The 25,583-nt window shown below is 35.9% G+C and overlaps 3 protein-coding genes and 1 long non-coding RNA gene across 4 annotated transcripts; 1 reads left to right on the top strand and 3 right to left on the bottom strand.

Moving 5' to 3' along the window:
* Positions 1–12,331: 12,331 nt before the first annotated feature.
* LOC128163252 (sarcoplasmic calcium-binding protein-like) lies at positions 12,332–14,676 on the bottom strand. Its single transcript, XM_052826794.1, has 2 exons — positions 14,518–14,676; positions 12,332–13,009 (listed from the first exon to the last, which is right to left on the bottom strand). The coding sequence occupies exon 2, from the start codon at positions 13,001–13,003 to the stop codon at positions 12,464–12,466; it is 540 nt and encodes a 179-aa protein (XP_052682754.1). The 5' UTR covers positions 13,004–13,009; positions 14,518–14,676; the 3' UTR covers positions 12,332–12,463.
* Positions 14,677–16,361: 1,685 nt separating this feature from the next.
* LOC128164250 (uncharacterized) lies at positions 16,362–17,047 on the top strand. The gene is made up of 2 exons (XR_008240923.1): positions 16,362–16,647; positions 16,768–17,047. It is a non-coding gene; the product is annotated as an uncharacterized LOC128164250 (long non-coding RNA).
* Positions 17,048–21,410: 4,363 nt separating this feature from the next.
* Positions 21,411–22,251, bottom strand: LOC128163899 (sarcoplasmic calcium-binding protein-like). The gene has a single exon (XM_052827582.1). It carries the CDS (start codon positions 22,182–22,184, stop codon positions 21,639–21,641), a length of 546 nt encoding a protein of 181 aa, XP_052683542.1. The 5' UTR covers positions 22,185–22,251; the 3' UTR covers positions 21,411–21,638.
* Positions 22,252–24,677: 2,426 nt separating this feature from the next.
* LOC128162416 (sarcoplasmic calcium-binding protein-like) lies at positions 24,678–25,565 on the bottom strand. Its single transcript, XM_052825615.1, has one exon. The coding sequence runs from the start codon at positions 25,454–25,456 to the stop codon at positions 24,911–24,913; it is 546 nt and encodes a 181-aa protein (XP_052681575.1). The 5' UTR covers positions 25,457–25,565; the 3' UTR covers positions 24,678–24,910.
* Positions 25,566–25,583: the final 18 nt, after the last annotated feature.

Here is a 25,583-nt window from a genome sequence, read left to right as displayed (position 1 = left end):
ATAATATGCCTAGAGGTCACATTATATTAGGACCTATGAATTCTATTAATCTATAGGGAAATTAGAGGTCCATGCAGGCACGTAGCATCGGGGGGGGGGGGGGGGCTGCCCCACGGATTAGGATTTTGAAGACTTTGGGGAACTTTTTTTTTGCTTGTCAAGAGTTTTAAGATTTTTTGGATGACTCTGCCCCCCCCTTTCAAAAACGATGCTACGTGCCTAGAGATTTATAGATTTTTAAGGATACATATTCACTAGAAGCCATTCACTGTTGAGAAACAAGGGATCATTATAAAAACGATATCAATAGAGATCACCTTAGGTCCTGAATCAAGTGTTGTTATAATTTTGGTAATATATTGGAAGACCAAGTTCACCTAATGCCATATTTGAAGATGGATAATCAATAAAAGTTTGCCACTGTACGAGACTACCACCTTAACCTTAAGTGGAACTTCAATAAGGAGACCCAACGTCACCCAAGGTCCTAAATCGATGAAATGATAACCTTATTAATCTATATAGGGAGACCATTGATCACATTAAGTGAAATATCCAAATAAAGGCCAGAGGTCTGACCTTTATGCATTTTTGAAGATAGAGATTAAATCACCAGAAGCAACTGTAGGGAGACTAGTGGTCACCTTACTTTGAACATCAATAAGTAGAACAGAGGTTACCTTAGGTAACCAATTAAATAATTTTGTTAATCTTAAATGAACCATTTATAATGACACCAGAGTTCATCTTTAGTCCTAGATCACTGAAGTAATATTTTTTTGTTAATCTTTAGGGAGACCGGAGGTCACATAGTAAGGAGGTTCGATGATCGTGACCATTTTTATATTATATTGATCTCCTTCATAATAAAATTCTACAAAAAGATATAGTTTATAGCTTAAAACATAATTTCTAAAATTTAAGGTACACCTGATGCTTTAACGTTCACCACCAAACTCTGTCTTTAAAAAAATGTGTAAAGGATGCTGCACCAGAAGGCATCCACTGTAGAGAATCCAGGGGTCACTTTAAATAGATTATCCAAAGGAAGACCGGAGGTCAATATAGGCCGTTATCAATGTTGTTATAATTTTAATAATTTATAAGAAGACCAGGGATCACATTTTGTCATTTTTGAAGATGGAGATTCACCAGAAGTCAGCCACTGTAAGGAGCCTAGAGGTCACCTTTGGTATTAAATCAATCAAATAAAAATGTTGTTCACCTATAGGGAGATCAGAGTTTATCTTATGTCATTTTACAAGATTTTACAAGGTGGAGAGCTTCAACATGATTCAGCCACTGTAGGAAGACAAGAGGTCCTCTTAAGTGGAATATCCATTAGGAGACCAGAGGTAACCTTAGGTCTTTAACAAATAAAATAATTTTGTAAGTCTAAAGAGTATGGGTCACTTTAAGTAAACTATTCAAAATTACACCAGAGGCCATCTTAGGTCCTAGATCAATGAAGTAATAAATTGTGAATCTATAGAGAGACCAAAGGTCACCTTAATGTAGTTTTGAAGATGGATTTTTACCAAAAGTCGATCACTGTAAGAAGGCTAAATATCAAATTACATTCACAAGGAGACTAGAGGTCAACGTGGGTCTGAAATCAATGGCGTAATAATTTTTATCTTTAGGGAGGTAAAAAAAAGAATAAGTGACTTCACCAATGGTTTTAGATTGATGTTGTAATTCTTTGAGTCAATATTGAGACCAGATTTAATAAATATTTTAATATACAAGGTGAAGATTTACCAAAGCCAGAGGTTACATTATATTGGCATGGTCACGATTTTGGTCAAAAATCACCTTTCCTATCTTAATATTTACAATGCTTCAGTAAGGCATTCTTAATAAGCAACCGAAATTTGAGTGTAATTTGTTGAATTGTAAACAAGTTACAGAATTTGAACTTCTTTGCAAAGTAAACAAAGCGTTTGTTTGTATTTTAAATGTTCAAGTAAAAATTCCAATTTTAGACCTCAAATGAATGTGTTAAACGTTAGAAACTGTTTATGCTTAAAATAAATTAAAAGATAAATCCGGTTTACATTTTTTTTTACTCGTATATTGAACCTATGTAAACAAAAACAGGGCACGAGCGTTGTGTACATTACAAAGAATTCTCAGCTCTGTATATTGCTTTCAACTCCACGAATGACTCTCAAATTTCATTTGATCATTGGAAATGCATGTCTAAAGCATTTCTAAAAAGAAAAATAGGAAAAATAGAAAAATAGAATTTGACCAAATTCGTGACCATGCCCCTTTAATTGAAATATGCCTGGGGGGGGGAAGAGGTAACCTAACTTTTTTTTTATCACTGTTGTATTAATTCTTTATATCAATACGGAGATCTCGGGTCACCTTATGTCATATAACAGGATGGAAAGTCACCAGTTATCCACTGCAGGGTGCCCACAGGTCACCTTATATCATTTAACACAATGCATACATGTAGTCACCGGTCAACCACTGTAGGGTGACCTGGGGTCCCCGAATGTCATTTTACACAATGAATAAATGAAATATGCCTAAGGGGACCAGAGGTAACCTAAGTTTTTTTTTATCATTGTTGTATTAATTCTTTATATCAATACGGAGATCTTGGGTCATCTTATGTCATATTACAGGATGGAGAGTCACCAGTTATCCACTGCAGGGTGCCCACAGGTCACCTTATATCATTTTACACAATGCAGAGTCACTCACCGGTCAACCACTGTAGGGTGACCAGGGTCCCCGTATGTCATTTTACACAACGAATAAATGAAATATGCCTAGGGGACCAGAGGTACCTTAGTTTTTTTTATCATTGTTGTACAATATTCGTTATATCAATACGGAGATCTCGGGTCACCTTATGTCATATAACAGGATGGAGAGTCACCAGTAATCCACTGCAGGGTGCCCATTAGTCACCTTATATCATTTTACACAATGCAGAGTCATTGGTCAACCACTGTAGGGTGACCTGGGGTCCCCGTATGTCATTTTACACAATGAATAAATGAAATATGCCTAAGGGGACCAGAGGTAACCTAAGTTTTTTTTTTAAACATTGTTGTATTAATTCTTTATATCAATACGGAGATCTCGGGTCATCTTATGTCATATAACAGGATGGAGAGTCACCAGTAATCCTCTGCAGGGTGCCCACAGGTCACCTTATATCATTTTACACAATGGAGAGTCACCGGTCAACCACTGTAGGGTGACCTGGGGTCCCCGTATGTCATTTTACACAATGAATAAATGAAATATGCCTGGGGGACCAAAGGTAACCTAAGTTTTTTTTTTATCATTGTTGTATTAATTCGTTATATCAATACGGAGATCTCGGGTCATCTTATGGCATATAACAGGATGGAGAGTCACCAGTAATCCTCTGCGAGTGCCCACAGGTCACCTTATATCATTTTACACAATGGAGAGTCACCGGTAAACCACTGTAGGGTGACCTGGGGTCCCCGTATTTCATTTTATGCAATGAATAAATGAAGTATGCCTAGGGGGACCAGAGGTAACTTAAGTTTTTTTTATCACTGTTGTATTAATTCGTTATATCAATACGGAGATCTTGGGTCACCTTAAGTCATATAACAGGATGGAGAGTCACCAGTAATCCTCTGCAGGGTGCCCACAGGTCACCTTATATCATTTTACACAATGCAGAGTCACCGGTCAACCACTGTAGGGTGACCTGGGGTCCCCGTATGTCATTTTACTCAATGAATAAATGAGATATGCCTGGGGGGACCAGAGGTAACCTAATTTGTTTTTATCACTGTTGTATTAATTCTTTATATCAATACGGAGATCTTGGGTCACCTTATATCATATTACAGGATGGAGAGTCACCAGTTATCCATTGCAGGGTGCCCACAGGTCACCTTACATCAATTACACAATGCAGAGTCACTCACTGGTCAACCACTGTAGGGTGACCTGGGGTCCCCGTATGTCATTTTACACAATGAATAAATGAAATATGCCTAGGGGGACCAGATGTAACCTAAGTTTTTTTTATCACTATTGTATTAATTCGTTATATCAATACGGAGATCTCGGGTCACCTTATGTCATATAACAGGATGGAGAGTCACCAGTAATCCACTGCAGGGTGCCCACAGGTCACCTTATATCATTTTACACAATGGAGAGTCACCGGTCAACCACTGTAGGGTGACCTGGGGTCCCCGTATGTCATTTTACACAATGAATAAATGAAATATGCCTAGGGGGACCAAAGGTAACATAAGTTTTTTTTATCACTGTTGTATTAATTCGTTATATCAGTACGGAGATCTCGGGTCACCTTATGTCATATAACAGGATGGAGATCACCAGTAATCCACTGCGTGGTGCCCACAGGTCACCTTATATCATTTTACATAATGGAGAGTCACCGGTCAACCACTGTAGGGTGACCAGGGGTCCCCGTATGTCATTTTACGCAATGGAGAGTCACCGATCATCCTCCAGAGGATAACCGATGACTCTCCATGGCGTAAAATGACATAAGGTGACAACTAATCACCCTACAGAGGATAACCGGTGACTCTCCATCGTGTAAAATGACATAAGGTGACCCCTGTTCAACTTACAGTGGATGACCAGTGACTATTCATCGTGTTAAATGACATTCGGAGACCCCTGGTCACCCTGCAGTGGACGGCCGGTGACTCTCCAAAGTGTAAAATGACATAAAGTGACTCCTGACCACCCTACAGAGGATAACCGATGACTGTCCATTGTGTAAAATAATATAAGGTCACCCCTGGTCATCCTACAGTGAATGACCGGTGACTCTCCATCATGTAAAATGACATTCGGGGACCCTTAGTCACCTTACAAAGGATGAACGGTTACTCTCCATCGTGTAAAATGATATAAGGGTTACCCCTTGTCACCCTACAGAGGATGACCGGTGACTCTCCATAGTTAAAAATGACATGAGTGGACCCCTGGTCACCCTAAAGAGGATGATCGATCACTCTCCAAAGTGTAAAATGACATAAGGTGACCCCTGGTCATCCTACAGTGGATGCCCTGGTCATCCTACAGTGGATGACCGATGATTCCCATAGTGTAAAATGACATAGGGTGACCCCTGGTCATCCTACAGATGACCAGTGACCCTCCATTGTGTAAAATGATATACGGGAAACCCTGGTCACCCTACAGTGGATTACCGGTGACTCTCCATCGTGTAAAATGACATATGGGGACCCCTGGTCACCCTACAGAGGATGGCCGGTGACTCTCCAAAATGATATAAGGTGACCTGTGAGCACCCTACTGTGGATTACTGGTGACTCTCCATCATGTTATATGACAGATGGTGAGAGTCACCGGTCATCTACTCTAGGGTGACCAGAGGTCACCTTGTGTCACTTTACAGGATGGTGAGTACATTAGTCATCCACTGAAGGATGTCCACGGGTCACCTCATGTCATTTTGCACCATGGAGAGTTGCCGGTCTTCCACAGTAGGGTGACCAGAGGTCACCTTATGTCATTTTACACTATGGGGAGTTACCGGTCTTCCACAGTAGGATGACCCCTAACAGAAATATCATGAGAGAAAGAGAAGTCACCTCCTTCTGTCATTATGATTATGTGAACCTTATGTCATTTTACCCGATGGAGAGGGACTGGTCATCCACTGTAGGGTGCCCAGGGGTCACCTCAAGTGAAATATCTTGAGAGAAAGAGAAGTCACCTCTTTACATGTATTTCCTACGCAAATGTCGTGATGATTTTGTAAATCAATATATACGGAAACTGGAAGTCGGCTGATGCTTTTTGCAGATGGAGATTAATCAGTCTTCATCCATTCTTTGACTACCTGGTGTTACCTCAGATCATTTTACAAGATAAAGATTCACTAAGGTTATTCACTGTAGGATAACCAAGGGTCACTTTAAGTGAAAAATGAATAAGTGGCGTCATCAATGTTTTAGATTGATGTTGTAATTCTGTAATTTAACAAATATTTCAATATACAAGGTGAAGATTTACCAAAGCCATCCAACGTAGGGAGACCAGGGATCACCTTGTTTGAAATATGCCTAAGGGGACCAGAGGTAACCTAAGTTTTTTTTATCACTGTTGTATTATTTCTTTATATCAATACGGAGACCATGGATCACCTTATGTCATTTTACAGGATAGAGAGTGACCGGTCATCCACTGTAGGGTGACTACGGGTCCCCTTATGTCATTTTACAATACAGAAAGTCACCGGTCATTTACTGTAGGGTGACCAGGGGTCACCTTATGTCATTTTATAGAACAGAGAGTCACCAGTCATGACCTTATGTCATTTTACACTATGGAGAGTCATTGGTCATCCATTGTAGGGTGACCAGGGGTCCCCTTATGTCATTTTACAGGATTGAGAGCGACCGGTCATCCACTGTAGTAATTGAAATATCATGAGAGAAAGAGAAGTGACCTATTTACATGTATTTCCTACACAAATGTCGTAGTGATTTTGTATATCAATACGGAAACTGGAGGTCGGCAGATGCATTTTGCAGATGGAGATTGATCAGTCTTCATCCATTCTTTGACTACCTGGTGTTACCTCAGATGATTTTACAAGATGGAGATTCACTAAGGTTATTCACGGTAGGGTGACCAGGGGTCACCTTAAGTAAAAAATCGATAAAAGGGACCAGAGATCACCAATAGTTTTAGATTGACGTTGCAATTCTTTGATTCAATATGGAGACCTGAGTTTTAACAAAATATCAATATACAAGGTAAAGATTTACCAAAACCATCCACAGTGGGAAGACCAGGGATTACCCTAAGTGAATATCTATAAGGCTACCAGACGTCAAACTGGGTCTAAAGACAATGTAGTTTTAATTTTCTTAAAATGACATGAAGTCCAGATGTCAACGTATGTCATTAACAAAAACACCCATAAGGAGACCAGAGGTCAGTTCATGTCCCCTATCAATTAAATGATTATTTTCCTTATCTATAGGGAGACCAGAGGTCACCTTATGTCATTTACATGATAGGTATTCAGCCATGGTAGGGAAATCAGGGGTCACCTGAAGTAAAAATATGCACAAGGAGACCAGAGGTCACCTCAGGTCCTTCATCAATAAAATAATTTTAATATAGAAACGGTCAGCTAATGACAAGATGGATATCCCTAGAAGCCATCCACTAAAGGTCACCTTTGGAAATCGATGTCTGTCGTTATAATTTTGTCCATTAATAACGGAAATCAGGGGTCACCTAATGTCATTTTACAAGATGTAGATTCAAAAAAGTCATTTACTGTAGGGAGAGCAGAGGTCACATTTAGTAAAATATCCATGAGGAGCCATGAGGTCCCCTTATGTCCTACATTAATGTAGCAATAATTTTGTTTATCAATAGGATACCAGAGGTCCCCAAATATCATTAAACAAGATGTATACTCACTAGATGTCATCCATTTGTTAGATCATGGGTCAGCTTGAATGGAATTTCAAGATGATAGATCTCGATATGTCCTAAATCAATGTAATAGTTTGTTGATAAATACGAACACCAGATGTCACCTTCTTTTCCAAGATAGACATTTACCTGAAAGCATTTACTGTAGAGAAACCAAGTGGTCATTATAAGAGGAATATCTAAAAGGAATTTAGAGGTCACCTTAGTTTCTAAAAGGTTTAGATTTAATTCAAAGATCAATACGTTAAGCAGAGGTCAGATAATGTCATTTTAAAAGATGGAGATTCCCAACAAGCCTTCCACTGTAGGAAAACCAAAGGTCATCTTTGGTAATCGATCTATGTCGTTATATTTTTGTTAACTAATAACGAAGACCAGAGGTCACTTAATGTCATTTTACAAGATGGAGATTCAAAAAAGTCATCTACTGTAGGGGACCCAAGGGTCACCTTAAGTGGAATATCCAAAAGGAGACCACAGGTCCCCTTATGATCGAAATTGATGTAGTATAATTATTAATTCTGTAAATCAATACGGTGATCAGAGATCCGTTAATGTTATTTTACAAGATGAAGAATCATAAAATATCATCTATTGTAGGTAAACCAGAGTTCGTCTTAGGTCTTGGATATGTGTCGTAATAATTTTGTTAATTAAGAAGGAGATCAGAGGTCATCTTATTTCATTTCATAAGGTAGATATAACAAAGTAATCCTCTGTAGAGAGACCAAAGTAATCCACGGTAGAGAGACTAGGGATAAAATTTTATGAATTATCAATAAGGAGATGAGAGGTCACCTTTAGACCTAAATTATTGTAGTAAATTGTTCATTAATACAAAGACCAGATGCCACCTTCTTTTACAAGATGGAGAATTACCATGCAGAATTCATCCACTGTAAAGAAACCAATGTCTATTAGGAGACCAGAGGTCACCTTAGCTTCTCAATCAATGTTATATTTTGAAAATCAATACGGATACCAGAGATTATCTTATGTCTTTTTACAAGACGAAAATCATGCACTATATTTATATTGTTTATTAGGAAGAACATAATTGTTAGAGGGAACATGTGTCACATAAAGATGATAATAAATACGTAAACCAGAGTTCGCCATATATTGTACATCATTGGGGAGACCAGAGATTGCATAACTTATAAGGAGACAACAGGTTAAAAATGTGGTGTGTGAAAAATTATACTCTAATCTACTGAACACAAAAGTTCAGATTTGATTTTATAAACAAGCAAAAACGGTACACATTTCGATCACATTTATTCCTTATTTTTTGTCGTCAAAGGAAGTTGGGGGGGGGGGGGTAAAGGGGTGACGATTTGCTCGTCTTCATTTATTTCTTAGATGCAATTCACAAAAGATCCGTATTTACTATGTTTATTTTAGCAACTTAAATATTTTTTTTTAATTTGATGTGTGAAAATCCAGTCCAGGGAAGTGGTAGGGGGGGGGGGTGGTGAACTCCAACACTCATGCAACACCTGTAGACAGGGGAACACCTTCTCCGTAATGACAATAACGAAACCAGATGTTAGCTAGAGCATTAAGTTTATAAGGTTGCCTTTGTTGTAATTTGATGTCATTCCTTTGTTCCAGCAGTCTAAAATTTTACATGTACAGTCCGATATTAGTGAGCTTCTTAAAATAAGACCGTTACTCGTGGTTACAGTACTGATATCCTTCAAAATCAGACTGTCTCAGGTAATTAAACAATGAAATTCAATAGCAGTGTTTTTAGTACGATGTATGCCGAAAACAGCTCTGTATGGACTAACGGGCTCGAAAATGTCAGATATTTTTTTTATACAAAACTGTTTTGGCATGCATCCATTTCGGAAACCAGATGTCATCTAATGTAATTTATTATCAAATCATTTTACCATTATATTAAAGTATCAGTAAAAAGTCTAGGGGGGGGGGGGCAAAACTACTTCTTTCTACAGGCTACACCTACGTATACAGAGTAAGAAGGTGAAGTACTTTGATATTTTAATGAGGAGGACTTTGTATTACATTTAACTTATATATCCTTAGGGGGACCACAGGTCACCTTATCTCTATATAACGTATATCAAATATCTTTCAAATAACAGTCAATGTTGTATTTTTTATCCTCTATGGTATACTTCCAATATTTAGAGGGGTATTCTTTAATAAAAATACATTTCTGCCTGTTGTATATCATTTCTAAATGCTAAGTAGTGGTACTAGTTATTCTACTTTCACTTTGCTGTTGCAATGCACTACATTTTGTAGCGGAGTGCACAGATTTGGTAGTTGTGAATAAGCAGGTGACCTGGGGTCCTAGTTGAGCGTACGTTTTATCCTTCTGCATCTGACAAATGCAGCGTAATCTGACAAATGCAGCGTAGAAATAATAAGCGGAAACCGCGGAGAACCTTAAGTGTAAATATACATTTTACCGCACCATGATCGAAAAAATGGAATTCCACTCCAATCAATGTGTTTCAACCTTTTTGCTTTAACACTAATATAATGTAATCATTGTATCATGATCCTGATTTGGAACAGAAAGGTATTTACTTTTTTTACAAGTTATTAGACACAACATTTTCTAGAATTACTTATAACTGATAAACATGCTTTTTCTCAATTTTTTTTTAATCTGCGATATTAATAAAACTTGAACCAACAATTCTAATGATTCCACAGTATATGTCAATGTCAATCTGCTGGCTAGAGCTAGATTCAGAGTAAGATGATGTACCATTAGAATACCCGAGCCCGCAAAGTTAATTGGACAACAATATTTTCAATGTTTCTAAAATACGAACGTAACCAAAAATTCCTTTCTACGTGTAAAAATGCAATACAGAATGAATAAAAATACATTGTGATTTATATATTGGTAAGACAATCGAAAGGATATCGATGTATAAGTTATTCGTTTTCACGCTATTCATCAATTTTTATGGAAACAAATACAGTTTAACTGGATATTTTTCAAAACAAAGAGAAACAACAAGCCCTTTGGCCTTATCGGTCACCTGAGTAGCTGCAGTGTGGCTTTTGCAATGTACATTCATGTGCATTAAAATAACAGTGCTAATGAAATCATTTTAATATTCAGAGATTGATTAATCAAAAAACTTTCTAAATTTCAAAAAAAAAAAAAAATGTAGCAAAACATACATGTACAGTGACATAATTAAACAAATCTAAGGTAAAAAAAAAATAATCAATCGAAATACACCACCCTACCCTGCATAATCATTAGAGCCCTGCCTTTAAACAAGAACCCTTGCTCCAGGGGCAATGAAACTCATAATTTTGTAAAAGGCACTCTGTATATACATGATTTATCAGATAAATACATAGAAGCAGAGAAGATTTTCAAAGAATTAAACACTGTGCCGGATAATTATTCCAGTGCCAAGGTAGCATTTTTCACCCGTCACAGTTGCATATATCGAAAAATGCAAATATGCAACATGATAAACCATTGCTTAAAGAGTTTACCGCCTTTGTTATCATTGTTTCTCACCTGTCAGGTGAGATTTTTACATTTCAAAAATAAATTCTTGCAGGAAAAAATTTATTTCCATAGGTAAAACAGTTTTGCTATAGGAAATTTGAAATTTCCTATCGTAATACGAGAACTTCCTATAGGAATTTTTATTCCGATAGGATTTTATAAAATCCTTTAGGAAATCTTAAATTCCTAGGATAACTACTTAACTTAAGCAAATCCCTACAGAAAATATAATCCCTAAAGGATTTTTCGAAAATCCTCTAGGATTGTCAATATTTCGTGTAGGAGAATCATTTCGCTTATAGGAATTATCATTTTCCTATGAAATATAAATTTCAAAGGTAAATATCTCACCTGTCAGGTGAAACACATTAAAACAGAAGTGGTTAAATAAACACTCTCTAGACACTGGTATATCATTTGGAACATATGAATTTTTCCGAAATTGTATCTTAAGCGGGTGAAAAAATGCCAGCTTGGCATTGGCATAAATATCCGGCACAGTGTTACTACTCCATTCATTTAGAGCCCCTAACCTAGGGGCCATGAAATTCACAGTTTTGGAAGAGGCACCCCATCATAACTATGTACTAGTCTTATAGTTTATCTGCTTATTAATACTTAGAGGCAAAGGGGATTTGCAACTGACACAAGAACTCCTGACCGAGGGACCATGAACTTCGCAATTTTGGCAGAGGCCTTTTCCCTCATCATTACTATGAACTTAGTTCATCTGCTTAATATCAGGGAGCAGAGGAGACGATTTTTGTTGAAGAATTAATGTGAATTTTCTCGTCATAATCATTAGAGCTCCCCCCCCCCCCAACACTAGAAACTCTAACCCAGGGACCATAAAATTGTTAATTTCGGAAGATGCATTCTTCCTCATCATAACTATGTACTTAGTTCAAGGACCAGGGAACAGAGGTGAAGGTTTCAAAGAATACATTTTCACTATATAATCATCAGAGTCACACTCTTGACATTGAGGCATTGAAATTCACATTGGTAGATACCTCAATGCTTATTACAATAATGCCAGCAGTTTCACTGCTAAATGTCTAGGAGTGAAAAAGAAGAATTTTTGATTGCATTGATTTTAATGGATTTAAGCCCAACTCTCGGGCCCCAAGGGGGCAGGGCCATGTATTTCACAATTTTTTCTCCCTTACCACTCGTAGATGCTATATGCTACCTTTCCTTGAAATTGATTCATTGGTTCCAGAGAAATGGCTAAAAGCTTACGACAGACGAACGACGATGGACAAAACAAAATAGCAATAGGTCACCTAAGTGACTAAAGTGACCTTAAAAGCCAAAAGTAAATAGAAAAAAAACCAATCAATTTTATTTGTAAAAAAAATCTACACTGTTTAAATTTTCTAGAGATCAAAAATTTATGTCTTCATTATTTATTAATACAACACATTCAAAGGAAGATCACATTCGCAGCCATACACGGAAAATGTATTGGATGATTCATTACATTCCCTTTTCAAAGGCCTCCTTCAGCACGTCCTTTTTCGTGCTGTCCTCGTCACACACGAACTGGACCCAGGAATCTACCAACTGCTTCATGGGAACTTTATCATTGGATGCCTTGTAGGATTTGAACACTGTTGTCAGGATCGCGTCGTCGTCGTGACCAAACGCCCTGAAGGCGTACAGGAACTCGTCCAGGTCAATGGTTCGGTCCTTGTCGATATCGATGACCTTGAAAACCTCGGTGAAACACTCTTCAATGCTCTTCTTGAACTTTGCCTTGTCCTTTTTGTAATCGGCGGTCAAAATGTCAAGGAAGTCCTTTTCGCTTAATTCTTTTCCGGCCCCTGATCGGAATATATACTTGTTCCACCATTTTTCGATATCTACTTTGACGGATTTGGCTTTGTCGTCTTTCAGGCCGTGGAGTTCTGCGAATTTCTTTCGGCACTCCTCGACGTCATCGAAAGAAATCATGCCATCTTTGTTTACATCTAGATAGGAATACCAATATTTCCACTTCTTTGTAAGATAATCCATGTTTCTCTGAAATTTAATATAATGTAAATATAATTTTTTTTATCGTATTAAGAGGGCTGGGTGGCCGTGGCCATTTTAAGGCAATATTTAACTCCATCTGAAAAAGAGCTCTGTATGAAGATATAGGAAAATGCTCAAATTTTAAGTCTGAAATATTTGGATTGTCTTTTTACTTAATGTTGGTTTATGGCATATTTTATCATTTGTCAAAGTTTAAGGCAGATCTGATGATTTTGTTGACCACCCAACCTCCCTAATGCAGTTCTATTATTAATCATTTTGGTGAATATTCTATCAACATGTTTTTCTCTTTAATGATAACGTCTTAATTAAAAGGAAATCAGTAATACAGGGTTCAAGAAAAGTTCGTGTCATAATTTTCCCCTGTTAAACCAGACAGATAATTTTCATCAATCTTGTATCAATACATACTTATCAGTTTTTGGCCAGTATAAGTACGTAGCTATCATTTAACATTAAAAACCAAATACATGGGCTAACAGTGCATTTCATTACGTTGCCTTTTCGTGCGCCTGCACTGAGCCATATATTAAATCATTGAATTGGTTAGACTAGAACAATGAAGTTTTGGCCTTTGGCGCAAATTAATGATCACATGTCCGCCAACAAATCGATATAAAGTTAAAACTATGATGTAATTTAATTGTTATTCGACGAGTCGTGTAGTTCTATCTCATCTGGGATTTTTAATAATGAACAGACCTTTTTTTCTCACACTGATATATGTATATTTTATAAATTGCCATGTTAAGATGACATTCAAATTTTGCCACAGTTTAACAAAACCATGGTTTCCACGCTTTATCAATCTATCTCAATGCACATATTTTAAAAAGCAACTAAAATATCTAGCAATTTGAATATTGTTTCTTGTATTCGGGTTTATAGATTTAGAAGTTAACAGAAATTCTTACCTCCAAAATGTTATTAGGATATTTTAAAAATTAATTTCACTTACTACTGCCTATTTTTTTCTTCAAAATATACTGCGTGACTTTTACACTGAGACTTATACACGTAACTTTCCAAAATAATATATATGCACCATATAATAATTATCAAGGGAAGAACGAATAGTTGCTTTACTAAAATTATTAATTTTTAGCCGATTTAGAAGTCCCCGAAATATCATAAAAGATGCGTAAAGAAATGATACTAGCCTTATTGAACAATATTTCTTACATTTTATGAATACTGTGCAAAATATAAGCGTTGGACAAATCATGCATATACATTTTATGAAATTATATTCATATAATGCATCTTGTATTTTGAAATAAATGTGAACGACGTTATAAGATAATACATTAATGCTGTAAAATGTACATGTACCATACTTTTGTAAATCAAAACAATAAAAATATAGAAAGGTAAAACTGATTAATATAATATTGATAACACAAATAAAAATGTGTATTTAGATATTTAAAAAAAATCAAATACATATTATTTCTTAAAGTATAAAAATAAGAAATGTTCACAATAAAACTTACAAAATAATTACGAGTTATGCAATCCTTTGATCACGATGAGGGTCCAAAACCAAATACCAGGTAAGTATATGATTTATCAGCATTTAATTGCCGTCACTACAGGTAAATAAAAAAGGACGAGATATGGATGACTGGTCACGTGTGCGCGATATGCGTAGCTCGTAATCCGCTCGAGATCAAACGGATAAATGGACAAAGGTTTAACCAAGACCCACAACGCTATCATCGCTCTATCTGAGCATAATCTGAAACGGGGGTGCATCCGAACAAATAAGACACCCTACGTTAATTAAATAATAATTTGCAATATTTGTTACCAGATGCGATTAGATGAGTCGTGTGAAGGTTGTGGGATCTTTGTTATCATTAAAGTGCACCATTGTAATGGTCGGATCGGGTTTTTGATATTGGACTTTTTGACAGACAGTTGAACAATGGACTTGGGGTCGTTCTCCCCTCTGATCGTTTCTCTGTAGGTCAAGGTCGTTAGTGACCCAGGGCAGAAAGGACTGATTTTCTTAAGTTGATTTGACCGATTGTGACGGGGGTCATGCGGCTGTCTGAGAGTAGGTGATCGATGAAGTTTGCGGTGATCTTGATCAAAGAATACTTATATAGACCGATGTCATCGATTGAAGCCCGAATTCGGGTTGAATGCAAATTTTGTAGATCAAAAAAGACATTGCACAGAAGAAAAATTCATAATATATTATTTGATTGATTTTTGAAATTCACCAATTTATTATTAGATTGCGAATTCACCAAACTTTAAATTTTGATAGCATGTCTCAGAATTATGTTTTCTTTATTCCGCATTTTTTGTAAGTTGAAAGGAGATCGTGAAACGATGAAGTTAACTCGGTAAATAAGCCTGTGTTGAAATTCTTGATTAATATTTTGAAGGCACGGAAAGGAAGAATGCTTGATTGGATTTTCTATTTCTTTTACCATCTCATCATTCGAAGTTGAAAGAAAGCTGGTGCAATCGGTTCATCTTTGAAATACGCAAAAAGGCAGTGTTTAAAAAATAAGCTATCAATAATGTTGATATGCTGGGATATTACTAAGGCTTACCTTTCCTTGACATTTTCTGGATGACGATTATATAGGCCACCGTGTTCTTAATAAATAACACACCATGTAGATGGCGCAGTAGTTAAAATAATACATTTGACACTGATTTTATTTGATACGTCTCCTAATAAATTGAATTGAAAAAAAGTGTCTCTTTTGATATAAGATCATAAAAACATAATGTAAAAAATAAAGAGTAGTAAAGCGCTTTTGCATAAATCATATTAGGCTTCTGTTGGAGTTGTCAATTTGTTTTTCAAAGATGGTGTATTATTGACAGCAGCAGACAAATTAATACTGTATAGGCCTACTTAGTAAAGGAAATATTTGCCCACGGTTTTATTTTCGTGCTTTCCGTCCTTGTTGTCAACGGGCGAATTGAATTTAAGAATGGGCGAAATCCACTATCGTAAATGATCTCTCTTTAAACCCAACTGTACATTGGCGAATTCAAGACGTGGCGAAACTTTTTGCAAGTGTAGAATGGCGAAAATTATTCTAGACGAAAATAACTCTTTACGCAGTTAGTAGAGATGATGATCTTGAATCATTTACTGTCCGAATCGTTTTGATGAGCCCTGGTCGCAAATTGCTAGGTCGATTGCATTTTTAGAACAATAATGATAAAGTACCTTTCAAGTTTTATGGTATTTATTTCAAACTCCACTATATTATGTATTATGAATAATCACAATGACCATGCTTAAAATTTGCATATTCGTTTTCAACCTGTTTTATCATTAATTCTAGTAAACTGTCACAATCAAATCCTTGTAATTGCTGTAGTGTAAGCTGTTTTTATATGTAGTGGATTTATCCCGTACTGAACCCCAGTGTTTTGATAGACATTTTATTTTTATCCCCTATGGAGCCTCATGTTTTTCAATTTGGCATTGGTCAGCATAATAGACTCAACCTGGGTCATTCTACCCGCATTGTTAGGGCTTTATAAGGTTTGAATTTTTCACGGCTGGACAGACCGCACGATTTCCCCACACGGATCTGACCACGTGTATTTAGTTTTGTAATTGCCTGATAACTAAATTTCCAGACGGGGTAAGTTTGCTTTTATTCATTTATATCTAAGTGTCGAGAGTTCACTCTGTTTAAATGTTTTATACGGAGACCGGTTAGGGTCATGAATACATGGTGCTTATGTAAGCATTATAATTAAAGGTTCCCGGGGTTAGTCACATTCTATGCATGAACGAGGCTCTGTGTAGTGGCCTGAGAGGTGATGGTGACTGACGGGCTATGGTGGACGACCGGAAGAGTTTCCGGAAGTTGATAACCTGGAGCAGGTGAGGTGGTGAACTGGTGGACACAATGGACAATGATTCAGGGTAGCATTGTGATGGGCGGAGACAGGAGGATTAGAGCCTAAGGACCGTCTCGAGTCGTATATTGCCAACTTTTTTGTATATTTGTAATTTTTGTATATAAATATTTTATTGTATATTGTATTGTTGTAGTTACTGGTCAGAGGCTCGGTCATGGTGACATAAACATATAACCAAAAATTATTGAAAGCCGTTGATAAATTGTGTGCATCACTATTTTAATTTGTATGGTTTAATAATAATCTGTAGTTACTGTATACAGGGAAATATTTGCACCGTTTTATTTCTGTCCCCGTTTTCAGCGATCGAATTTAAGACTTTGAGAATTCTAATGTTATCATATTATCTCTCTTTAAACAAAACTGGGCGAAACTCTGACAGGGCTAAACAGCAAAATTAAATGAAGAAAGCGAAAATCACCTGGGGCGAAAATAACCCTGTATTCAGTATCATTTTGGCTATCTATAAGCCATTAGATCACTGCACCGGTTAATTCATATCTAAAATTATTTATTTTCAACCTTTGATTCTTAAAAGAATAGATACATGTAATTGTACTACTGCTGAAATTCGTAAGTCGTGGGGACATAAATGTTCAGTTCTTAACAGCAGGAATTCATTAAATCAAAGTAAAAAGTTTATGAAAATAAGGATGGCGTAACTTAATACACCATTTTGCAACAATGATGTTTCCTTCTAAATCTGAGTTTTTTAAAATTAGCATCTTAAAGCTGACCTGAATTCATAAAAGCATTTGGTCGCCATATTAGTTTTGATCGCTCCTCTACTGTCACTGGGGTATATATACCGGTTGATAAAGTTGCGGTCGGTTGCTTTTTGATCGAGGCATTCAGGTTGCACGGACTTCTGAATGCATGAAATACACAATGTAGTGAAATGTTTGTAATAAATAATAAAGGAATCAACAATCAATAAAATACAAAATATATTTATTCTTTGAAAGATTTTCCAAGGTATCCGTAATATTTTGCACATAGAGTGCTGCCTTACTTCGCATGCACATCGAACACGTGTGTCGTTCATACAGAATGCATAACGTCTGCATCATTTTTAAAACCCCAGCGGCAGTACATCCAATACTGTAGCTAAATGATAGTCAATCCAAGAAAGTAACAACGTAACATCGTTTCCATTCGTTCCTACAAACACGCTCCGTTTCTAAAAATCCATGCGATCATTGAGATTGCTCGATCTGCCACAGTGTGTATTTTGCGCATGTGCGATGTTATATTATACACAGGAAAACGATCTACACTTATCGAGGACTTTTGAAGTATCTGTGGCTGGATTTCAGTCTGCTTGTTTCGTCATTCATTGGATATCTACACGTCTTTTCGTCCAAGGTAACGTGTTCGGGTGAATGAAATACCTGAATGCGGTGAAGCATGAATAGTGCTCTCGGCATTATATAGGGGGTGTGTAGCGATGAGCAGAACAATGGAAATCGACAACTAATATGGCGGTAGTCGGAGATAAAAGGGAAATAATGCGTATTTATGAATTCATGTCAGCTTTAATTATATATGTAATCCACCTATTTTAATGTAATTTACGTAATTGAATGTACGATGTTACAGTAAATTAAATTTGTTTACCTGCAATAAAATTCTGTCCTTTTTAAGCTGCTTGCCCGAATAATATCTTATATACTTTAGAGACGTTCTATTTGAAGGGGACTGGATGTCGGGCCATTTGTACACTGTATTGATCTCCTTTAATAGAAGAGCTCCACATAAAATAGATATAGGGAAATACAACCATTGAAAAAAATAAATTATATGGATTGATGTTTTTCTTTTTAAATTGTTAATAGTTTATAATTAAACAATTTATTTGCTTTGTTTCGTATGTTCTCATTGCTTAATGCTGTGCATATAAAGTGTTGTACGGTTTACGATTGTTTGAGCAATACATTTCAATAAAATCATGTTTAAATCAAAGTACTGAAAGTACTGGAAAGCGCTAAGCCGGGAAGAAAGTGTTAAATCATGGACAGTCTCTTCTGCGGTATATCATTGAATTTAATTAAGTCTTTAGCTCACATCTTATCATACGTAAAAAGTAGCTTGTTCCAACATAATTTAATTTAAAGGGTGTTGTCATGGACGCCGATTCAAATGTCACAACAGTATTTCATCTTAGGTCACGTCAAAACAGGGCTGAAGAAAAATAATTTCCGATTTTTCCTTCGAATTTGGGCCTTTTCCACATGCGACAAGGGTAATCTTTTATGTAATGAAAAAGCATGCGTAAGGTGTCTGACTATCCAAGTTTTGTAATAATGCAAGATCATTTGAATTTTTTATGCATGTTGTTTTTTTTAGGGGAGGATGGATGAAAAGTTCTTGACTTGTGGTCTTGTGCTTTTCAAGCACACGTGTAACTTCGACGTAACAAACTCTCACGCCTTGATGGATGCACATGTGTTTTTGCTAAGTTATTCCAATCATTGCTTATCACCTAATACACAACCAAATGCATATAACACCCATTTCCCCCCCAAAAAATTCTAATTGGAAAGAAATCATCATCATGAATGTGATATCTTTTGGAGCACCCATATCCGATATATATAATAATAATATTCAATAAATGAAGTTTAATGCCAATTTAATACTAATAGAACAAATGTATCTGCATGCAGGATAGCTTGAAGATATGTTTTCCCTACTGCATAGTTATGAGTTCTCCCGAGTACGACTTATCCAGGGTACGACTTCTCTAGCATCCGCCAGTAGGTGGCGGTATTTCGGAAATGCGAAATCGAAAGTGGAAGTAGGATCAGCAATCTGGCGACAAAAAAGCGCTGCAGCTATGCTTAGCGCTTTAAAAAAGAAAAGATAACCAGACAAAATTTTCTGAAGACAGTTCAGGAATACAAATCATTGATTGCTTGTACGCAATTCTTAAACACTTTATATTAATTACTGGTAGATAAATTAGCAAACAGTTTACGCAATAAAATCTGTATTAAGGAACAACATGAATGATAGAAATAGATTTATTTAGAAATCTAAATATTTTATCAAAATCACTTCTCTTTGCCTTTTTGTTATTTTATAAAACGATGGTGCAAACCGAACGCACGAACATTTTTGGTCTTATATAACTGCACTACTAAAGCCCCACGGTATATTCTGGTTGACGGACCGTAGAGATACAGTTTCAGCCATACAACAGTGAATATGTTGCGCACGGTTTCTTTCTTATTAATCTAATTAATGAATATTTCTGTAAATATCTTAATACCAAATAATTTCTGAGAAATTCATTACTGATTCACCACTTTACTCGCCTTAAACGCTTCCCTAAACACCCTAACCGATCTTGGAACGTAATTAAAGTGTATTAAAGTTGCGTCAGACTCAAGAGTTTTCATATTTACCTGTAAACAAACCACACCATTTCATTTTACGGGGCTGCTGTGGGTGTTTGAAGACATTCAGAGATAAGTAAAGTAACAAAATCTAGAGTAAAATGATCAGAAAGAATGTGACATAAGAATGTTCACAGATTATTCTTGTATGAAACTGAAACTCTTCTGTCCGTCAACTCGAATTACCGATGAGCTACAATTCTGCAGCTACATCTTAAAGAATGATTCTGTTACTAACCGTCTTATTTGATAACTTATTAAACCATCAAAAGTGACAAAGTCAAAATGAAACAAAGGAAAAGGCATGTTATTAAGTTTTGCATGAACCTACTATTTTTATGTACCTTTTCAAAACATTCAACAGGAGTTACATGTCGAAAGCGTGATTGGCAAACGAGATAATGTTATAACTTAGGAATTCGTTTTGCTATTGTTATCGAAAACTGTTCAAGCTTTAGATAACCATTTAAAAGATCAATAATTAATTACTTCCAACTGATATATTTGACAAGGGAACATTGTTAGGAAGACGTAATGAAATGATATGAATTTTTTTTTTTTACAACACTAGTGTATTCGAAAGAGCAGAAGAGTTGTAGCGGCAACGTACTTTTTTCGTTGAATAAAACTGATAATACTCAGTCTGATAAAAATTTTCTATAAAATTATTACGCTCTAGAAGTCAATACAACAAACAACAAATATAATATATTTGGGCAAGATTCATCGTATCTCGGTATCCTGCTTGCAATTTTTTTTTCATTGTTTCACCTCTTCGTTTGCCCTGCATTTTTTCAGTACCATTCATGGAAGGCAGATTTAATAATTTAAAAAAAAATACGTTCGCGTATTGCTTTTGAACTTCTAAAATTTCGAAACAATCTAAGTAATAAACATAATTTTTTTTTTACATGAAAATCTCTTAAATCTAAATTTGGTAAGCCTTACTAATCAATTAGTCAAGCAATCAATCAATCAGATTGATTTAAGATCAACACTTAGCTATTTCCTTAAAAAAAAACCAGGCTCCAGTATGATATTTACTTGATTTAAAAAATACCTTTTTTAAAGTTAAAAAAAAATACATAGAATGATTTATTGGTTCTAAAAAGACACAAAACGTTCCCTGGTCTTTGTGTCGGCATATGGTCTTTGTGGCGGCATTATATTCTTAAGCCCACCTCTAGTTATTGAAAAGGAAACTCTTACTTCGGACGTTGAACCAATTCCGCCAAATGTTCGAAGTTTACTGTCAAGTGCAAAGTAAGAAGAGTTTGAAAATAAGACATATAAACAATCAAAACGTTTGTTTACAAGCCTTCGCTGAATGCTTCCATGATGATGTCTGTGACATCGCTGTCTTCCTCGGTGACGAATGTTACCCACGCACTGACGATGTCTCTTACAGGCAACGCCTCATTTTCTGGATCGACATTGAACAGAGAAAATATCTTTCTTACCAGAGCCTCGTTCTCGTGTCCAAAAGCCTTTGATGCATTAATGTATTCGTCCAGGTCAATGTTGCGGTCTTTGTTAGCATCCAGGATTGCAAAGATGCAATCAAAGCATTCTTGCATTTCCCTTTTAAAGGCAATCTTGTCTTTTTTGTAAGCTTCCGTTAACTTCTCGACGAATTCGCTTTCCGAGATTTCCTTTTTGGTCCCAGTTCCAAAGATGTATTTGTTCCACCAGGCATCGATATTGTCCTGGACTCGATTGGCTTTTTCTCCAACCAGCTCGTGAAGGTTGGTGAATTTGTTTTCTGATTCCTGGACGTCCTTAACTGAGACTTTGCCGTCATGGTTGACGTCCATGGAGTTGTACCACATTTTCCATTTCTTCATCAGGTAATCCATTCTTGTTATAAAGGAGAGCTGTCTAGACTTGAAATGAAATACATGTACTGCAAGTAAAACAAATAGCTCGCTATTATGACGTAAGTATATAAGTAGATGATATTGTTTGTGGTGTTTTTTTCTAAATAGGCTTTTTTCGCTAAGTAGGCTTTTTTAGAATACGTAAATTAAAACACATTACAACGATTTTAGTTAAATACAAAAGACTAATATAATCATATAAAACGACATGAGGGATTTTGCAACGACATAACATAAAGACTGGGGATATTTGATGTCGCGTAATGCACCGCCTCACAAAACTTGTATGCCTACACTTTATTCATGAGATAAATTCCACGTGATACTGTTCTCAGTAATGTTCATATCCTCAAACATTCTCCCTTACAAAGGACAATTACATTTCTTTTTGTATGAAATGGGTGTAATTACGTCGGACTTGCAACTATGCAGTTTAGGCTTCATATTATCATAATTGCATATTTCTGTATTGTACGGCAATACATTTCAATAAAATCATGCTAAAAAATAAAAGATAACCTCACAAACCTATCTGAAGAATTCACCAATTCAAATCATCGATTACTTGTACACAATTCTTAAACACATTTTATTAATTACTGGAAGATAAATTAGCAAACAGTTTACGCAATAAAATCTGTATAAAGGAACAAAATGAATGATAGATATAGATTTATTAAGAAATCTGAATATTTGATCAAAATGCAGTTCTCTTTGCCTTTTTGTTATTTTATAAAACACGATGGTGCAAACCACATTTTTGGTCCGTCCTATATAACTGCACAACTAAAGCCCCAAGGTATATTCTGGTTGACGGACCAAAGAGATACAGTTCCATCCATACAAAAGTGAATATGTTGCGCACAGAAAGTTGTGCACGGTTTCTGTCTTATTAATCCAATTAAGAAAAATTTCTGTAAACATCTTAATACCAAACATACAAAAGTGAATATGTTGCGCACAGAAAGTTGTGCACGGTTTCTGTCTTATTAATCCAATTAAGGAAAATTTCTGTAAAAATCTTAATACCAAATATTTGTATCAGAAAGTATTACATAACACAGTATTATAGTTAAATAATAACATTTATGAAAACTTTATTAGATTTCATTAAATGTATTTTATTTGTATGTAATATGCCTTCAGGGGTTCAGCATCAGGGGTTACCCACAATGCTTGTTGACTAATCAAATTTGTGGGTCAATACACGTGACAAGTTTCAGCGTCATTTTGGTGGACTTTAGTGGGTAGTGTGAACAAACAGAATATCTCGTCAGAATAACCCACCCCCATCCCCAGCATGTTCCCCTGGATATTGCTGTTTGGCAATTTTTGTTGGCATTTTTTGTTTTATATGACGCCAACTTTTCATTTGTATTACATGAAGTATTTTTTTTACTTGACAAGTCTGCTGTAGGTATTTGAAGATATTCAGAGGCAAGTAAAGACATTTAGAATAAAATGATCAGAAATTATGTAGCATTAAAATGTTCACAGAATATATTCTTAAACTTACTTCATAAGCCCAAAACCGTATGCAATTTTTTGTATGGATAGAACTGAAACTCTACGGTTCGTCAACTTGCATTACCGTTGAGCTACAATTCTTCACCTACATTTTATAGAATGAGACTGTTATTAACTGTCTTATTTGATAACTTATTAAATCATCAAAAGTGGCAAAGTCAAAATGAAACAAAAGAAAAGGCATGTTATCAATTTTTGCATGAACCTACTATTTTTATGTACCTTTTCAAAACATTCAACAGGAGTTACATGTCGAAAGCGTGATTGGCGAACGAGATAATATTATAACATAGGAATTTGTTTTGCTATTGTTATCGAAAACTGTTCAAGCTTTAGATAACCATTTAAAAGATCAATAATTAATTACTTCCAACTGATATATTTGACGAAGGAACATTGTTAGGAAGACGTAATGAAATGATATGATAAAATAATTAACAACACTAGTGTATTCGAAAGAGCAGAAGAGTTGTGGGGCAACCTTCTTTATTCGTTGAATAAAACTCATAATAATGGTTAAAAATTGTCTATAAAATTTTTACACTCTAGAAATCAATAAAACAAATAACAAATCTAATATATCTGGGCAAGATTCATCGTATCTCGATATCCTGCTTGCAATTTTTTTTTATTGTCCACCTCTCCGTTTGCCCTGCAGTTTTTCAGTACCATTCATGGAAGGCAGATTTGATAATTTCGAAACAATACGTACGCGTAATGCTTTTGAACTTAAATTTCTGAACTTTTGAAACAATCTAAAAAATAAACATATTTTTACATGGAAATCTCTTAAATCTAAATTGGGTAAGCCTAACTAATCAACCAATCAATCAATCACGTTGATTTAAGATCAACACTTGGCTATTTCCTTAAACAAGAACCAGGCTCCAGTATGACATTTACTTGATTTAAAAAATACCTTTTTTAAAGTTAAAAAAAAATACAGGTGTTTCATAGAATGGTTTATTGGTTCTAAAAAGAAACAAAACGTTCCCTGGTCTTTGTGTCGGCATATGGTCTTTGTGGCGGCATTATATTCTTGAGCCCAACTCTAGTTATTGAAAAGGAAACTCTTACTTCGGACGTTGAACCAATTGCGCCAAATGTTTGAAGTTTACTGTCAAGTACAAAGTAAGAAGAGTTTGAAAATAAGACATATAAACAATAAAAATGTTTGTTTACAAGCCTTCGCTGAATGCTTCCATGATGATGTCTTTGACATCGCTGTCTTCCTCGGTGACGAACGTAACCCACGCACTGACGATGTCTTTTACAGGCAACGCCTCATTTTCGGGGTTGACATTAGACATAGAAAATATCTTTCTTACCAGAGCCTCGTTCTCGTGTCCAAAAGCCTTGAATGATCTAATGTATTCGTCCAGGTCAATCTTGCGGTCTTTGTTAGCATCCAGGACTGCAAAGATGCAATCAAAGCATGCTTGCATTTCCCTTTTAAAGGCAGCCTTGTCTTTTTTGTAAGCTTCCGTTAACTTCTCGACGAACTCGCTTTCCGATATTTCCTTTTTGGCCCCAGTTCCAAAGATGTATTTGTTCCACCAGTCTTCGAAATTGACCTGGACACGTTTGGCTTTTTCTCCAACCAGCTCGTGAAAGATGGTGAATTTGTTCTTTGATTCCTGCACGTCCTGAACTGAGACTTTGCCATCATGGTTGACGTCCAGAGAGTTGTACCACATTTTCCATTTTTTTACAAGGTATTCCATTCTCGTTATGAAGATGAACCGTCTAGACTTGAAATGAAATACATGTACTGCATGTAAAACAAATAGCTCGCTATTATGAGCTACTATTATACGTATTATATATACGTATATAAGTAGATGATATCGT

The sequence above is a fragment of the Crassostrea angulata genome, chromosome 9, assembly GCF_025612915.1.
Source record: "Crassostrea angulata isolate pt1a10 chromosome 9, ASM2561291v2, whole genome shotgun sequence".
NCBI classification, from domain to species: Eukaryota; Metazoa; Mollusca; class Bivalvia; order Ostreida; family Ostreidae; genus Magallana; species Magallana angulata.
The sequence above is the reverse complement of the archived record's forward strand: the minus strand, read 5'-3'. Positions and strand labels throughout refer to the sequence as shown.

What these genes read in the sequence shown, in the direction of transcription:
- LOC128163252 (XM_052826794.1), bottom strand. Translation starts at nt 13,003, where the DNA reads ATGGATTATCTTACAAAGAAGTGGAAATATTGGTATTCCTATCTAGAT.
- LOC128163899 (XM_052827582.1), bottom strand. Translation starts at nt 22,184, where the DNA reads ATGGATTACCTGATGAAGAAATGGAAAATGTGGTACAACTCCATGGAC.
- LOC128162416 (XM_052825615.1), bottom strand. Translation starts at nt 25,456, where the DNA reads ATGGAATACCTTGTAAAAAAATGGAAAATGTGGTACAACTCTCTGGAC.